The sequence below is a fragment of the Ciconia boyciana genome, chromosome 5 (assembly GCF_034638445.1).
Source record: "Ciconia boyciana chromosome 5, ASM3463844v1, whole genome shotgun sequence".
Classification (NCBI taxonomy): Eukaryota; Metazoa; Chordata; class Aves; order Ciconiiformes; family Ciconiidae; genus Ciconia; species Ciconia boyciana.
The window spans coordinates 2,043,243-2,061,633 of NC_132938.1; the positions used below are offsets into that span (position 1 = coordinate 2,043,243).

An 18,391-nucleotide genomic window follows, 5' to 3' on the forward strand; every position below is an offset into this window, starting at 1 on the left:
AGGGGAGTTAATTTTTTTGAAGGAAAAGGCATGAATGAAGAAAGAAGCAGGCCTTGAGAAGGAAAACAGCTGAGCGGTAAAACAGGTGGGTGGGATTAGGGCAGAGGAGCTGGAGGTGAAGGTCTCGGCTGGGGATCAGTCCCGTGCCAAGCAAGGTCTGCTGCACGCAGGAGGAGAAACACAAGTGCTTTATGCCCACAAAGAGTGGGTAAAAGCTGCCTGTTCCTGTGAGCAGAGGCACCGAGGAAGCCGGGTTTCCTCACCAGGCACCCTGAGGCTGAAGTCTCCGATGTCTACCACGCAAAACGAGCTCTCCTTTCTTCTTCCACCAGCACGCTGTGGTGGGGTGCGCTCTCCTCTGCTCAGCCGCTGATTTTCCACAAATCCTCAGCAATGCAGTAATAACCTTGACCCTCCTGCTACGCCGGGGCAAAGTCAACGGTGAGCACTAAGGGAGCTGCAGGCAGATCCGATCCCCCAGGGCAGCGTGGCCACCCGAGCCGAGCTCCTGCTCAGCACACAACACGATTGTAAGGCACCCACAAGAAGGCTAAGAGGAGCTCACACCCCCTCGGGTGCACCCATCAACTGAGGCGGGGGCAATATTCGGAGAGGAACTCAAGGTAGCCCTGCAGCACTACCACCCCCCGCACGGCAGCGGGTGCTCGGGGACTGTTAATGATGCTGGAAAAGCTGCCGGAGAAGTTGGACACCGTCATCCTACTTCAGAAAATAAACAGATAAATGTCACTCACGGTCTAAGTGCTATCGGCACAGACGCTGTTGTCAATAAATCAGAAGTATCTAGGAACAGCTTGAACAACTTTTATTTTTTTTTAAAGTGCTTAAAACGTAAATAACAAGCTCTTTATAAACATCAGTTGCAACTATTAAAACATGAAACACACAGAACCCACTTCCTGCGTACATGAAGTACAGGGAAATCAACAACTCCGAAAACCCCGATGCTTCTCTCTCCCATTTTGGGATGTTTTTCCACCCCACGTTTATGACACAAAACACACAGCGGTTTCTTCACAGACAAGTCGTAAGGCTGAGTCTACGTGACGCTTCAGTATCCACGTCCCTTCAGGTTTGTTCCAGTTTAAGGATATACCTTGGCGGTTCTTCTGGCCCATGACTCTGGGCCAGAAGGGCCAGTCAAGGCAAAAAGAAATCACTTGGCCAGAGTTTTTTAAAAGCAAGAAACCCAGTTGTGGGCTGACAACAAAAGCAGAGCACAGCTGTGAGCAACAGCACCCTGCGGAAGACCTTGTGAAACAGCTTGAGCGTGGAAAAAGACAGACCCGGAGACAAAAATACAGGGTAATTGTTATGGCCATGTTTAGAACGGAACCAGTGAAAAGCTGCTGCTGGCCCATCAAAACCCTTTCGTCTGCTCAGATCAGCAAAGTGACAGACCTCGGAGTGTTACCCTGCACGCTGACCAGAAATGCTGCTCGCCTCCCTGTTTTTGCAACTAAATCACTAAATATGGAGATCTGGGACATGAGAACGTTTCCCCTGCTTCTTTTTCTCATCCCCCCCCTCCACGAGAACACACCTAGGTCCTCAAAACAATTTCCCTCTGGTAACTTAGAGGTTTTAACAAAAACATTATACAGACTCTGGCTTCAGTGCTGTTGTGTGGCGTAGGCAAGCTCGCTTGCTCTTATGCGGAGAGTAAAAACTGCATGGTGGGGGAAAAAAGCCCACATTTGCAGGACAGCAGGGTGGAGAAACAGAGAGTAAAGACAGAAGCATCTTTAAGATGGCCTTTTCCAAAGCACAAGTCGTCATTTGTAGATAACTCTGGACTTCTAAACGCTCCGGGACAGACACAAAACACCAGGGCAGCCTTGGCTGTCGTCACCGCTTGTTTTTTGCCGTAGCCCCCCGTCTCACGTGCGATGCCAAGGTACCCATGCCGTGCCCCCACCTCGGCCTTTGGAGATGCTCTGCTATCACAAAGTCAAGGCGAGAACATTTTTAGCCCTGCTTGCTCCAGCCTCCTCCAAGATGGCACGGGCTCCTGCAGTGGAAGGCAGTTCAGGGTCTGTGTTGCACCGCTGCAACCGAGGCAGGACATGGGAGGAAGCACGTATTGCTGAAAAGGCTGTACACCCGATACAGCCTGCTGTAGCTCTGAGATTAACTTGAATATATAAAGTGCAAAACATTCAAGCTTTGGAGAGAAAAAAATGGCAGAGCTGACTAAGGCAGAGGGGGGATTAGGGAGGCAGTGAAATGCGATGGAAGAGGAGGGGGAGAAGGCAGGGAGGAGGGGCAGCAAGATCCTTATAAACATTGGCACTTGTGTGTGGGGAGCACCTACAACGCCGATCGCTGACAGGGGAGAAGCCCCAGGAAGCAGCTATTTTTCAGGGAGCGGAGAGCCAGTGTGAGATTTCGGCTCTACACCTCCCCCTTACTAATGCCCGCCCGATGTAAGCCTTCACCCCTCAGCACCCCTGCCTGTCGGCGGGGCTGCCCTTCTCCTGGCCCTCCTTCCCACGCCGTGCTGCACTTCTGACACTGGGACTGCTTTCTAGCTGTCCACAACTCCTCCCTGCCCGCTTTCAGGTAAAAGGGAGAACTTCTCCACGAGAGACAGGCACTCAGAAAGGGACTCTAGTTCTCAGGCCACGGGATCTCTCGATTATACAGGCAGAGAGAGGTTTCTGGTACTTTCTAAAATGGGAGAAACACCTTCCCTCAGACCCTCACGTCTTACACCAGAAACAAAGTCCCCGCACCTGAGACACACAGAGGGAGGAGGAACATGAAGATGCAGGTAGAGAAGTGCACAAACCCCAGATTACTTTCTACGAGGGGCAAAGGCAGGTAGGAACGAAAGGCTCGTAGCCGGTATCTTCCCAGGTAACAAATCCTCCTTCTCCTACGACGGTCTACAGGCTAGATATGACCAAACGTTGTCAATGACAGCAACACCAAATCTCCTTTTCAGCTGATACGTCTTACTCCGACAGCCTACTTCTCCGACCTCAGACTGCGAGCATGACTCAATACTGTCTTTATCCAGCTGTATTTTGTCTTGGAACATTTGGCCTGCTCTTCCCCCAATGTCATCTCTTAAAACCTCTACCTCCCACGTCACACGAGCTGCCTGTGCAGCGCTCCTGCCAAAGACCAAAAGCAACCTGCACGCAGGAGTGGGAAGGCTCTGCTGTCTGCGTTTAAAAACAACCCTAGTTCAGATTAGCAGGCAAACAGAAGAGAAAGCTGCCCAAGACGGGTTGCGCTGAACTGAGAACTGGATTTCAGAGCCTGTTTTGGTAGGAAACTGCTATTGTCCTATTGCAAAAGGCACGATTTTTCTAAGTCATGGTATACATTGAAGCAAGTAAGGAGAAAAGAATATGAAGGTTTTAAAAGAATCCAGTAACTTTGGGAGATGTACAGGAGAGAGAAGATGCCTTGCATGTCAGGACAGCTCAAGTCCCACGCTAACTGACCCTCCACCTGCACGGGTGCCTTCTCTAGCCAAAATCCTGGCACAACGAGAGGGAGCAACTTTCTTTCTATACCCTTCCACAGCATCTCCAAATCAAAAGCTGCGCTGTACTCCGGTGCGGCCAGGAGCATCGCTCACCAGCCTCAGGCTAACGTCATCTACGGTTGTTAAACCACATAAATCAGAGGCCTTTAGACAGTCACTCAACAGTTAGCAGCAAGAGGCATTCAACCCCTGAGAAAGCTGGCCTACAACGCCTAAGGGTGGGCCCAAGCAGCCAGAGACCTGACGCTGGCGTGTAGATGCGATACAATTCAAGCGGTGTTTGGTACTAATACTGGCTTGAAGGGGGCTACGACGATTACTGAGTTGCTAGCTTTGACACAGAGTGTTTGATGGATGCCTGGATGTCATGCGTAGAGGTGGCTGGGTGGTCAGACATCCTTCTCTGCACACAAGCTTCAGTCCCGATGGCATTTTCCTGTTGCATGGAGAAAGATGATGCAAAGTCAATGGTGGGGGGGGTGGCTGCCAGTGGAAAGCAATTCCTGTGGAGGCAGGAAAGGGGGAGTGTAATACTGAGTAGAAAATTCAGCTGTGGTTTATATGCACAGGAGTCCCCCTCAGGGCACACTGGTGCCAGCCAGCCCGGTGATGGGTTGGGTGGCGTGCGAGAAGACCTCCTGCAGTACGGATGGTGCACGAACCATCACTGGCCCTTCTCCCATATTGCAAGTTCAGTTTTGAGCTGGGTAACTGAGGCAGCGTGAAGACTCTGCATGCACACAGCGAAGGAATCGACACTGCTCACAGGCAGGCAGTGATGTCGGCTTGAGTCCTTTATGGCCTCCAACTCCGGTGCTGTCGCTTTGTGTAGCATCTCCCAATACGGTCAGGTACTGGCACAACTTGGAGCTGGCTCTTCAGACGGAGACCCTTCATTTGGGGGTACAACATATGGGGCAGGAAGGGAAAGAGGCATCCAACAGCAGCCCCTTCCCCTAGCTGCCCTGCTGAGCAGGCTCAGCGGACAGTAACATGCTGGTAGATCCTTACTGAGTTTAAGCATCCCCGATGTCATCAACCAATTTAACACCATCCATAGCCAGGGTATGCCACTTCAGAGAAAAGAGATGTGGAAGAGTGTGGGCAGAAGAGCAGCAGTAACAGGATGAAGACATGGGCGAGGTGGTTGCTTTCCAGCCCTCCAATGTCCCTGGACCACAAAGCATTGGCAGGATGAGTGCCTGAGAAGAGGCCACTTGGTCACAACAACAGGAACCTAAGGAGGCATCTGCCTCGTGGAGTGCTCTGCTCCTCCCCATAGGGTGGATGACAGCCCACCACCCTATAGTTCCCTGGAGCCAGAGCTGGGATAAGCTTGGGCTGGGAAGGAGGAGATAACCTTTCCTGCTAAACTCTGCGAACGGAAGCCACTGGAGCCCTCTGGTAAGAGGAGGGGGGAGTGCCGGGATGTTTGCAGCGTGTTTATTGGAGAAGTGCTCTAGGCAAGTGATGCTGGTCTCTGGGGAGAGGTTACTTGGTCTTGCTTTCCCCCAGCGGGATCTGGAGGAGTGTGGGAGACTGTTCCATGATGCGCACCAGCAGCTGGTCAATGTAGTTCTCCAGTTCATGGATGTGCTCCTCCTTCTTGCTCAGCTCCTTCTCTCTCTGCAGCAAGAGCTGGATAAGTTCATCGTGGGTCAAGTGATAATACTTGGCTGACTGGTCCAGTGTGGTGGGATCCTGTGGTAGAAACCAAGAGGAACATTCAGTGAGTCAAATGAAAACCGCTGCTCCCTTTAGCGTTTGCAAGGTGCAGCAACAACCAAAGCAATCAGTATTTCCTATGTCTGTCTTCTTTCCAAATCTGACCTGATGAGCCTGAGACATTGTGTGGCTATCACGTCATGTCTCTGTAGACCAGCTTTCCCACGTGCCGTGCAGTCACCCCAGAAATACTGGGGACAGAACAACTGCCCAGACATCCAGGACAATGCAGCCCTCTCCATACAGCTAGAGGTGACTGCTGAGCACTTCCACCAGCTGAGTGAATCATTTAACAGGGTTCCCCCAAAGACTGTGTCAAACCTCTTTCCCCCAACAGTTAGAAGCTAAGGGCATGGGCCCATTAGCCTGGCATAATGAGGCCTGGCATTAGCTACTCCCCCTCTCTGGGGCTTCCCCCCTCCCCAGTCCTCCAGCAGCAGGCCTGGATGATGGCAGGAGAAGAGAATTAAGAGCTGAGAGACCCCTCAGGAGCTCCCAGAGGACGAGAGCCCTGGAGGAGTGCACTCAGGTGAACCCCAGCAGCAGCATTTTACATGTCGAGTCAGGGAGGCAAACAGAGCAGCAGCAGACAAAGGGAAGGAGAAGGCAACCCCGTGAGACTGTGCCCTCAGATATACCACACAGGTATTTTGCTTGCCTCAACATGCCAGCATTTAAAATACAGCCAGGCAAGCAGCATTTGAACAAGGCTCCAGGAAGCACCTTCCCTCTGCCTCTGTCGGAGAAAAAACCCTTCAGGCCTTTAATCAGGCAGCTATTACATCCTCTGCCTTTCATGTCTTGTGGATAACCAGGCGTTTGCTCACACACTGTACAATAAAAACCCCAACCCAAAGCAAGCAATGGGAGAAGAACGATGGTGTGAGAAGGTCCAGAGGCCAGGTCATGGAGGAAGGGAGGCCAGTGGGAGGCTGGGCAACCAGGATCAAGGAAGTCAGGGTTAATACACATGGATCCACTCACACTGTGGCAGGACCCCGTTCTACCTCGTCCAACACCAGTTTTCTGCACCTCTGTCACCAACTATAGAACGTCTCAAGCAGGTGGGAACACAGCTCTCACCTCAGTGGTAGGTTCCTACCTTTAACTTCTTTGAGTCTGTTTTCTCCGGGTGAGAGGATGGGGCCACAGGCTGGACGCTGCTCGTGGTGACTGTCTTCAGCTTCTCCAGACCATTGCTCAGAGCGGTCGTCAGGCTAGACCTGTGCTGCTGTTTCTTCTCGCTGGAGACCTCTTGCACCGCAGCGCTGATGGGTTTCACTGGGTGAGGACTAAGGAGAACAAGGAGGTTGGACAGTTAACACCCTGCTGAGCTGGGGAGTGACGCTGCTGGCTTTCCCTATGGTTTTTATGGGGATGGGACCCACTTATCAAATTTAGTCAGCTCCACACAGCTAAATCCTCTGTGCCTGTGTTGCTCAAAGCTCACCTGCTCCCAGAAGAGAGAGGAGAGCCAGCATCCTGCAGAGCAGACAGCCCACAGTGCTCTCCGGCACTGCTTCCACCCAGAGATGAGATAAGGAGCCCCAGGGCATGTGTTCGGCCAAGATACAGAACAGGTCCCCGTGCCCACACCTATGCTGTTCGGTCCACGCCGAGAGGGCTGTGGGTCGAAAATGCCGGCTTCCAGGTGTTGGCACAGCTGGGGGAAATTTAACCCAGGTCCAATGTAATTAGGGGCTGCTACAGCCACTGCCCAGAGGGGCATTTTGCTGCCCAGGAGCCCTCAGATTAGTGTCTCGGATTACCACTGATGCTTCAGGGATGCTCCTGCACCACTGTGCATCAGTTCCTGCCCTGCCTCAGCCCAAGAGCTGGGCTCTACCTGCCTGGAAGACAGCACAGAATTTGTGCCCCTCCACTAGCCAAAAGAGAGGGCAAGGAGATGGTGTCTGAATGCACCTTCTCGGTCACTGAAGGGGGAATTACATTTTCATTTATTTTTCCCTCACTCTTCACCCAAAAGATAGTTTCTGGGGTTAAACAAAGCAAGTTTGCTTTCCAGCGTGATGGAAAGAGAAGTGACCTGATGCTGCCTTCCTGCAAGGAACAGGCAGACCTGTGCACCATGCTCAGGATGAAAAGATCATAAAATCTACCCGGGAGCTCTGCAAAGCCTCTGCACGCATCAGATGCAGCACCCAGCCTGCAAAGGGTGATAATCCCAACTGCTGTGTGTCCAAACAACGCTGCAGGGGAAGGGCGATGTCTTGCTCGCAGGAGCTGTCAAGCAAGGCGGGCAAGCGCCGCCTCTCTTTACAAATGAGGACCTCAGGGTGTTGGTAGGACAGGTTGTAGAAGGAGGAATAACACCCACAGTCACCGTGTGAGCTGTTAGCTGGGCTGGGAGAGACCCCTCTCAACTCCAGCTTGTGCTGTAACCACTCAACCGTGCTTTATTTCCGTTTCGAAAGCAGAGCAGGTGGCTTTCAACCCTCCTCCAGGTCAGAGATGATGGGTGAGGCTGGGGCAAAGGTGGCATCACGTCAGGCATCAGGTGGATGGCCCAAGTCCTCAAGGCTGGTGTCCTCATGCCCTTGTCACTGGTGACGGGATCAGGATGTACCAAGCAATCACCCCGTTGTGAATCACACCACATCTAAAGTCCTCTTCAACCACGATGATGCCTCCTGTCATCCATTTGCTAGGAGAGGACAGCAATGGTAGCCACTGACCAGCTCCAACAAGCCAAAGGATCAACACCCCTTGTCAGAGCTGTCCAAGCACGTGGACAGAGCCAAGGGTTCCCAGACAGCTTGAAAGGATGGAGAGGGATCCCACAAATCTGAGTGGGAGTCCACTGACAGCGCCAGGGGTTGGAGAAGTCACCATTCTGCACGTCATTCTCGAGCACTCTCCACCCTGGACTAAACCCTTCACCAGCAGAGCTGCAAACACCATGATACCACACTACAAGCGGTCCAGCAGTTGTCTGTTTGTTATGATGTAAGATGGGGTGAGGGTGAACCTGACCGGAGGCCGTCCACAGATCCTAAAAAATTGCTCATTCCGAAGACCTTTAAAAAACAGAAGTCATGACTTCACTTGCTTGAACTGCCGCTAACCTCCTTCCTAGCCGAAAATGAGTGTGGTTCACTGCAGGATCTGGGGAAGACAGCTCTACTACCATCGTAGGACTTCTACCGTTCCTCAAAACAAAGTGTCTGGGAAGGAGAGGCTGGCTGGGGAGCCAGCAGGACTGCTCATCATAGCCAGATCTGAAGATAAGCAGCCCCAAACGCCACCATCGCCTCATGAATCCCCACAGCCAGCGCCAAGAGTAAGACCAGAGTATGGATGCAGAAGCAGGAGACTGACACCCCTAAACAAGAGGTCTGCAGGGCACTGGCTGGCCGTCACGAACACTCAAACCTCTGAAGGGGACCTCTTTTGGACCAAACTTACCAAGACCACTCTACAGAACAGCCTTGGTATGCCAGTGGGATACCAAGCAACAGCCTTGGGATGCCAGTGGGATAGCTTGGATGCATTTTGAAAGCAGGGGGACATTTCCCTGGTTGCAGGCAGCTTTCAGCCCCATTGCCAGTGGGAACACATTAATTTCTGCAGATCTGGAAAAGGTATTAAAAAAAAAAAAATCATTATCCCATTTTTTCCCACTGAGATGGTAGTGGGTGCAGGGCTCCTGCTGAGCAAAGTAAGGGCTCTGCCCCCTTGGCTTGTCACTCTGAGAGGTTCCGAAAGCAGGAGACATTCCTCCACCTGCGTCCTGCCCCGGGGTGGTTGGCACCGGGTACTTCCAGGGGAGCAGAGGTTGCTTCATGCCTCATAGCCACGTCTGAAGTCCTGATGGATCTGCCAAGAAGTTGGACCTGTTTCCATCCGCCGGCTGATGAATGTGAACTTGAGAGCAGAATTAGTTGCTCACACCAACAGCCTGCCTAATCCAGTACTGCATCTCCGAGTGGACGTAAGTCTACAATAAAGCTTAACACATTCAAGATGAAACATCTCAGGATGACAGTGGCACAGCCCTGGCCCGTCTCTCTGAGCAAGCCTTGCTGTGTCACAGCACAGCTTTCAGCGATGCTCCCGAGGTCGTTGCTGAGCACAGTGAAAAACTGGGGAGATTCGCCTACAGCAACTTGGAAATTAAGTCTTTATCAACCCATTAAAATGCTTCTCACAGAGAAGAAGACAACAAATCCAAGGAAATCAGTCTCTCGTGGTTAAGCTGCTGTGCCTGCAGCAGCACACAGCACCTGAGGGCCAGACCTCTGTGGAGAAAGGGTCTACGGGAGGAAAGGGAATGACTGAACTTGGGTTCAGCAACTCTTCTCCCAGGTCTATTTGTGGACATGGCAAGCCACTCTCCAAGCTCCAAGGGCTCCACAAGGTACACATTCAGATCACAAAGACTGGCACGTGATTTAACCTGAAAACTCATTTTCAGAAGAGGATGATTCTGCTGCATTCCTGACATTGGGAAGGCACAAAGCAGCGTGTGCCAATACCACCTCGGCACCTGTGACGTCCCCAATGCTGTCCCCTACAAGTGCCATGACATGCTGCAAGTCACACATCTGAATTCCCGATCGATGGGTACAGCTGCACAACTGCTGGGCTCCTCCAACACAGTGGAGTCCCCAGAGCACTGTTCATGGACTGTCCTTTAGGTCCCACCTGTACCAGGGGACGTGACCAGAGACACCTTCCCAGGGGTGAAGGCACCATCCCGCCCTTCCCCAAAGAGCAGAAAGGGGAGCCTCCATACACTTGAGCATTGCAACTGATGCTCCAAGCACCCACCTTACCCCAGTGGCAACAGTTTTGTGGTGAGAGCCCTCCCTCGCTGCAGGAGAGCAAGGAAGGATCTGCAAATGCAATCCCAACACATACCTCTTCTGGACTCTGCCCAGCTGCATCTTCAAATCTGGCACACAAGAAGCTGTTCCAGGAGGGCACAACCTCCCAGCTCACCGTCACCAGGCGGTGCCCCAGCCAGACTAGGCAGGAGGTGCTGGTGTCACTCAGATATACAGGTCTACCACTTGACTTGCCATCTTGAACAAGATGACCAGCAGAGAGCCGCTCTGGCCACCTGGGAAGAGACAGGGGTCCCCACACCCAGTTTCCATCCCTCCCAAGGAGGGCACATAACCCCAGCACACCAGACTCTCAATAATCCACACCAGGTACTAGCTCCTTCTTTATCTGATGGAAGAGAAAGACACTTTTGACCCAGCTAAGCCTTAATGCCTCTTCTAAGTTTGAACTCTTTCCTTATTCCTTCCACCTTTTTTCAACCCTATCTTTTCTTTGTCTGTGTGCCACTGATCAGCCTAATAGGAGATAATTCTAGGAAAGGCAAGCATCACCACAGGGACCTGGAAAACTGCCTTTCCACCTTGCCTCTCTCCCTCCATGACAATTAGTCATATCTCCCCAACCTTATAAAGTAGTGCAGATCCTCAGAGACTTCCACAGAGACCTCAGTAATTCTTCAAACCTTCTTGAATCACAGCAACAAGTATCCAAAACATCCACGTTTTACAGGTAGAGAAACCAGAGCAGAGATGTTCAAAGACTTCCCAGACGTGTCTCATGACAGAAGCCAGCACTCACATGACGACCAGCTCTTAGGTCCAAGCCCACTTTCCTCCCACGAGCCAGTCAGCCCTTGGATGGATGCACAGTCAAGCCCGAAGATGACTGTGAGCACATACTATTGACAAAGAGAGCCCTGTGACTATGCTTCTCATTGCCTGATTTTACCCTTTGGGGTTGCAGGACACTTCTCTTTCCATGAAACATAACAAACCACCAAAATTCAGGAGGTTTCTGTATACCTGCTATCTGCAAATTGTGAACAAGGTTATTTGTTGGAGGATGAATAATCCAATTAAGAATGATTTGAGGACCTGGCCTCGATAAAGAAGAAGAAGAAAAAAAAAATCAGCTAACAGACCCAGCTCTTGCTGGTCTTTACTCCTGAGGTCATCTTGCACATCAAACGCATGCTCGAACCAAGGAGGGATCCTCATGCAGAAGGGCTGGAGCTCAGCTAAGTTCTGCTGTCCCCATCCTCCTGCCCTCTCCCCAGGGCCATGACCAATATTATTCTTGGGCCAGACGGGATTTTATCATTTCAGTGCCCTCATGAAGCTCCATTTGCCTTCTGTCGCAGAAGTGAGACTGATCAAATAAATCACTGCTAGAAGACCCAGGTCCCCATGTAAACCATAAGAGCTTGATCCTTGATACTCTGGGTGGACAGAGCCCATGACATGGACAATCCTCTCCTGCCCAGGCAGACCAGGGGAAGGTGTACCAAGAAAACGAGATGAACTGAAGGACACAGAGCAAGACTCCATGCCCTAAACCCAGCATCTTTCTCTGCTTCACGGTATTTCTACAAGCCCAAGACTGACCTGGGAGGAGGAACAGCCCCTTCTTTCCTCTTGAGGCACCGCCATGGTACCCCACCCCCCCCAACCCCCCCGATCCTCAAGGCTAAGTCCCACTTGCTTCATAACCAACGGGCATCTCGGCAGGAGGGAGGGGAGAATGGCTTTTTGCCACCACCCTGGTGAAACTACTTTTTTTTTTTTTTTGGCTATGGAGAGAAGAAGGTTTTTAGTACCTGATGGTCATTTAAAAAGGAAAGAAACCAAAGCTGAATTAATGAAAAGGGAAGGGGCAGTAGCTGTGCACATGCCATGAAGGAACTCATGAGAGCATTAATGGCTGGAAACTCTCCTGGCAGACATCGAAAAGGCACCTATTTTGCAAGCACAGGGAAGATGATGGAGCCAAAATTAGCATCGAGTGAAATGCGGATGCAATTCTGCTAAATTTTTCCCTGGGGCAGGTCTTGGATGCATCAAACCGTTTGCCCTAACCTAGGGCAAACACAGGACACCAGTGGCCATTCCCCACCGTGATCCGAGAGCGCCAAGGCTTCAAGCTGTACAAGCTGGACTCTCTGGGACCATGGGAAGGTGAGGGGAGAGAGGACCTGCAGCAATGCATGGAGCGGCCTCCTTGGAGTCAGCGCAGCCGTGAGCTGCTGACACTGAGCCGGGGTCCACTTATCGGCCCCCTGATAAGAGCAGAAGGGAGACAGGGTTCACCTCTACCAAATACACACCCTTCGCCTTCCCCGGAGAGTGCTCACCTGGTCGTCTGCTGGAAAAAGGGCTTCTCAGCTGGCTGTGTCTCCCTGGGCAAAACCACGAGCGCTGAAGCTTGTGTGTCACCGGACTGCGGCAAAGGGCAGGGCTGGGCGGCTGCGCGGCTGGTCGCGGCAGGGACCCCGCTGCTCGCGGGGCACGCAACAGGGGAAGGGAAATCAAACTGTTTAGGGTTAGTTGCAGCCACAAGGAAAGGGGTGGAGAAGGCCAAGGGCTGGCTGTCATGCAGGAAAGGAGGCTTGCCCAGGGGGTCCCCGGGAAGGTTAGTGGGCTGGAAGCCTTGCCCGAGGGCTTCCTCGTGGAGGTTGGTGAAGCTGAAGCCTCCCTGACCAAGCCTTTCGGGCAGCACAGCTTGAACAGGGAGGGGGTCTGGTGGCTTCTCCACAAAGGGATTGCTTGGGGCATTTGGGCTGAGTTCCGGAGCAAAGGGATTTCTCGGGGCTGAAGTGTCCTGCTCACGTCTCTCCTCTGCCCTATCTGGCTTCCAGAAATCAGCCTTCTTGAAGTCTATCCTGCTGTCTGCCGAGCATCGGCGCCACGGCCCCTCGGGCTCGCTGGCGGGGGATCTGCCCTGCTCTGCCTCCCGGGGAGGGCCGGCCACTGCCACAGGGGGACAAGGCTCAGGCTGGCCTTCCGCTCGCCCGTGCTGCCCCTCACCATCACCCCACGCCAGCTCCGGCTGGGGTGGACTCTCCCCATGCGCTAACCTTTGGGGTTGCGCCGCTGGGCTGAGACCCGCGGGGTGACCGGCTGCCCCCTGCTCTTCCAGAGCCGTCCAGAAGATTTCCGTCTGGCCCAGGTCTAGCTTGGAAGGTGGGTTTAGTCCTGACATACTGAGCTCCTCAGGGAACGGCTCCTGTTCGGAGGCCATCTCCCACTCGGCACCATCTGCGGCTCCCATCAGAGGAGATAAACCTGGCTGGCTCCAGCTCTCCTTAGCACCCGACTGGCCTAATTCATCTAGGGAGGACTTCGATGGGCAAGTCTCGAACTGCTCAGCTGCATCCGTCTCATTCATCTCCGACCAGTCCTCCCCCAAAGAGGTGTCCCCTTTTGCCAGCTTGCTAGCTCTCGCCTCCAAATTAGCTGCTGAGTCTGCAGCAGCAGATTCGGCATCCTCGGAGACCGGGAGCTCACTCCCGGCTTCAGCTATGTCCACTCCCAGTGTGGGTGGGCTGGGAGATGCTGGGACAGAGGGCTCGCTGCTCAGATGGCTCCTCGGCAGCTCCACGTCTGCCTTCGGGCCCTCCGCATCTTCCCATCGCTCCTCGCTGCCTCGCTGCCGGTCGCAAGCATCCTCCTCCTCGCCGTCCCCTCCGCTACCCATGCCTGCGAACCACCTCGGAGGTTTGGGGGGCGGCACGGCCGAGCTGGCCCCAGTCTCCTCCTTCTCTTGGGTACCTGTCCATGGAGAGAGAACGACGTGCCTCTCACGAATGTCGGAGCTGAGTTTTACACGGCTTTCGCTGGCCTCGAGCCGCATGCTAGCCTGGAGCCGATAGACTGAAGTCCGTATGTCAAATGCTTCCTCCTCGCTACCAGCGCCCTGGGGCTCCATCCCTGGCTCACGGGCCACGGGGAACCGTCGTGCTGCCACATCTGCGAGCACACGCGGGGGCACGGCCACCATGTTGCTGCCTGGCAGGGTTTCGGAGATGGGCTCGGGGGCAAAGGTGCTTCTGGGCAACACACAAGCGGCGGCGCGAGATCCGCTCTTCGCTTCAAAGGCACCTTCGCTGAGGAAGGCTGGCCGCGGGCCGAACGCACTCTCCCGACCCACGCGCTCCTGCTCAGCCACACTTTGGGTGCTCTCTGACGGGTCAGGAGCAGTTTCGGTGGCTATGGTCATCCATCCATTTGTCCCTGCACTAGAGGGTTCCTCCTCATTATTGTCCCCTTCCTCCCTGGCACTATTTTCAGCAGTTAGTGGCGTTGAAGCCTCTTTTTCCCCTGGATTTCCCGATGCAAACGCGGCTGTCCAAACCGTAGGCGTGCTGCTTTTCCTCCTCCCTCCCATCGACCCTGCAGACACAGGGCTCAGCACATCCTCTATCACGGTCGCTTCCTGAGTTGTGCTCACCAAGTTTGCCCCCACATCTAAACTGGAGAAATTTGTCCAAGACCGTAGAGTTGCAGGCATTTCACTGCCAATTTGTGAATCAGCCTTTTCATACACCTTTGTCCCCTTCTCGCGAGCCGGCTCGGCTGATCTTTCTGTTGGGCTGGCTGCATCGGGATCATCAATGAAAGCCATGCCCTCCGCCGCCAGCGAAGCAAAGAAGTTTTCCTTCTTCAGTTCTGGTTTGAGCCTGCTGGTCGCAAAGGCATCGAAGGTATCGTCCCACTCCGAGAGGGGAGGAGGGACAGCGGGTTTCTCGTCTGGAGGAGGAAGGTCTCCTTGTGATGGGGGAGTAGTTTCTGGAACGGGGACACAAACGCTTTTGGCTGGAGACTCCCTCTCTGGGTCTTTATGTCTTAGGGAGGCAGAGGGACTGCAATCCTCAGAGAAATAAAAGCTCCCAGCGACCTCTGTTGAAGCATGCGGCCCAGACGGGAAACTAGAGAAAAAGTGAGCAGGTGAAGGAGAATTTAGTACCTGGTCAGCGAGGAGGTCCTCAAAGAAGGGATTGCTCTGCAGGGAGTTGAGGAATGGGTTGGTAGGGGACAAGCATCCGGACTGACTGTCTCCAATAGCGGGAGAGAGGTTAGCGCTTGGCATGCTAGCGAGATGGGCTACAGCGGCAGGAGGAAACTGGGCAGGGGAGCAGGGAGGAAAATGAGAAGGAGCATCTGAGCTGGTTTCTACCTGAGGAGACACTTCCAGGCTGTGGAGGGAAGACAAAACAGTCCTCCTGGTTAATGCTGTGACAGTGCTGTAAGCATACACCACACACACTACAAACGCTTCGGTTCAAAGCAATGCAATGATCAAATACATACTCGTCTCTCTTGTTAGGCAGAGCAATGATTATGGAGTCAAGGCGTGGAAAGGGCATGCACAACAAAAAGGAAAGGGCAGCCCTTCTTCTAGAAGAGTCCTCCAAATCTTCCCTTTCTGCCTTAGCAAGCCCTAATACTCAGGAGCCCGAGAGGTTTTTCCCACCTCCTGTGGCCCAAGGTCTCGGCTCATTTTTTTTGTCCCAACACTGGTGCGTACCCAGGACAGGCTGCGCACAAGGAGCCGGGCTGGGCTCTTGGATCAGGATTACTTGAGCCAGTAAGAGCACGCAGGAGTGAGTCTTTTCCAGTTTACCCCAGTGCCTTGTTACTTGTTTGGCAACGTATCAGGACGACAGCGGCCGCAGTGCTCCCACTCACGCAGGAGGGAAGGTAGAGCAGCCACGGGCAGCCAAGGAACAAGAGCTGAGCAGGAGGGAGCATGTGGCCAGGATGTGGCCCTGGCTCCGCTCTTGACTCTGCCCAGCCTCTCCGCACACCCTTCGTCACGTCACTTCTGACCTGAGGTCCCGAGATGCCTGAACCCCCACGGGGGACCCCAAGGAGGAAGGGATTCAGCACAGCTCAAATTCAGACTGTCAGTCTCCTTCTACACCTCGCTCCGAGTCAGGCGGCCAGTTCTTTGCTGCCTTTTCAAGAGGGACTACGCTGACCTTTCTTTGGGATTTCATTGACCTTTGGGAACTCCTCCAGCAATGAGCATCACCACCCCTGAGGAAGACTTGCCAGGCCGGGGCTGGCCGTCTTGGAGGTTTTCACGTCACGAAGGGTGCGGTGTGGACCCCCCGCGCCCCAGCTTCTGCTCCGACTGCCACGCTCCCTCCTCCTGAGCCCCTGTCCCCTTGACTCACCCCTGCCAGGAGCAATCCCGTCCCCAGGATGGGGGCATCCTGTACCGGCACATGCGGCTGTACTGCCCCGTAACCGAGCCGGCGGGATTAATTCCTTCTGCGTCGGCCACGACAGCCGAGCTTCAAAGAGACCCCGGTCTTGGTTTGGGAGAAATATGGACATTCACCAGCCAGCACTAGGCATATCAAAGTTTAACGAGGAATTAATAAAGTCATTGCTTTGCCAATATGCATGGGGTATGTCCAGCCCTGTGGCTACATCACGGTATTACCCTGCCTCACCCCAGCTGCTGGTAGGGATCACAGGCGGCGCTGGAAGATCGTGGTCAAATGGCAAAGTTGCCTGGGCAACTATTTTCATCTGTTATTACGGGTGCACGAAAAGCCTTAGACACATTTTAAAGCGCAAAAATGCCATCTTGAGGCAAAAGTTAACGATGTGTGAAGGTGCAGTCAGCATCGGTTGCTTTTAAAGCAGGCAGAGTTACGTGCCAGCAGCACACCCTGGACCACGAGTGATGCACAGACAGGCAGGAGCCCATGCACACTGCAGCAGCGGGGTAGGACCCACTTCTCCCCACTCCTGGCAGCTTCAAAGCCCTCCTCACGCATCATCTTCTAAGCAGCTACCTTGGAAAGGTGCCTATTTATGCAATCAATGCCACCAAAGTGCCCCCGTCCCAGTTTTTAGGTAGGTAACACACACAGCAAGCGGCCGAGTGCAACAGGCTCAACTCCAGCACCCATCAGACGCTACGCCAGATACCAATTAGCAGAACCAGGAATTCAGGCACCAAAAAAAGCCTCGAAACCTTCATTTCCACTCAAACCTGCAGCTCACTTGGTGCTGCGGGCAGAGACGGCTCATGGGTGCCCTCTCCTGCTGTCACTAAGCAGCAGTGGTGGCCATGGCACAGGTGCCCACCCCGTCCCCACACAGCCCGGCCATGCTCCGCCGTGTCTCTGCGTCCTCTCCCCGCTCGGTGTGTAGCAGGGTGGAAAACCCGTGGCGGGCAGCCGGGCGTGCACCTCCGCAGAAGATAACTCTGAGCAGCCCAACTCTCCTTGGGTGTTTCAAGCTCTCAGCGAGCACAGAAAACCTCCAGGAGAAGCGATGGGAGAAGCGGATGGTGATGGACCTTTAGGCACAAACCACCCCAGAGACACCGGCAGCTGCTCTCTGCTTGGGAACCAACCTCTCCGGGCACGCTGTGACCTGGGCATCGGCGTGTGGTTGGGGTGCTCTGCATCCAAACAAGCACAAGGCCCACTCCGGACCATCCACAGGGCAGCCTCGCTGTTCTGTAAAAGACCATCCACGAGGCAGCAGCGGCGCAGCACGACAGCATTTGCACAAGGAGACAGGGCAGCCCACCCCTCCGTCACGGCTATTTGGTGTTTGCCATCCCGAAGGTCTCAAGGCTCTGGCTTGTATTGACAGAGTCCTTCAATTCTTCTGGTTTTCTGAATGCAGAAGGTGCAAATACCTGCAGCTGCTGGGTGGCTCCATGCTCCTGTTTCCTGCCACTTGCTGCAAATTGACCTTTTTCCCTAATCACCCTCAAATTTAAGCTCTCCAGAAGAGGAGCACAGCTGCCCATGACCCAAGGTCCAGCTGGGTGAGTTCACAAGATTCACAAATGGGTTTTATCTGTGGTGGAACAGGGCAAAACACGGCAAATTTTCCTTTCCAGCTGGAAAGGGAAGGTGGCGAGGTCCAACCTGAAACACCAGGATCTCAGGGTGGCTGCAAACGGCACACACTGCTGCCCTACCTCTGCTTGCTCCTGCGACTGCTCCTTCTTGCTGGCACTTGCTTTGATGTTTTGGTCCAGATTAAGATCCCTCATTCATGATTCTGCTTAAACAGCATTTACTGCTGAGTAAGAGCAACCAAGGCCTGATCCAGCCAGCTCTGCTGGGCTCTAGCACTAAATGGCTACAGAGCATTAATCAGCTTCAGACTCCTAATGAGTGCTCGCTGCTAACGACCTTCACAGCTGCCAGAAGGCTGAGTGGTTGAAGTTCCTTCCCCAGGGAATGGCTGATGCCAGAGTAGCCCCTTGCCCAGGCAGACACGATGGGCAGTGCCCCAGGTTGCACTGATCCCCACCCGCACAGGTGGAGGAACAGCTTCAAGGTCCTTCAAACCCACCCAAGGT

General features: G+C 53.7%; 1 protein-coding gene across 5 annotated transcripts in view; it reads right to left on the reverse strand.

Moving 5' to 3' along the window:
• Nucleotides 1-1,523: 1,523 nt before the first annotated feature.
• The window catches only part of RAB11FIP5 (RAB11 family interacting protein 5), a 42,599-nt gene continuing 25,731 nt past the window's right edge, over nt 1,524-18,391 (reverse strand). For 2 of the 5 annotated variants that reach the window (XM_072863262.1, XM_072863265.1), the window contains 3 exons: nt 12,405-14,978; nt 6,348-6,537; nt 1,524-5,221 (listed from right to left, as the gene is read on the reverse strand). In XM_072863262.1, the coding sequence (XP_072719363.1) occupies nt 5,012-5,221; nt 6,348-6,537; nt 12,405-14,978 (2,974 nt within the window). In that variant the 3' untranslated portion in view covers nt 1,524-5,011. Of the gene's footprint in view, nt 5,222-6,347; nt 6,538-12,404; nt 14,979-18,391 lie in introns of those variants that run through there. The other 3 variants (XM_072863263.1, XM_072863266.1, XR_012042816.1) reach the window with 3 other exon arrangements.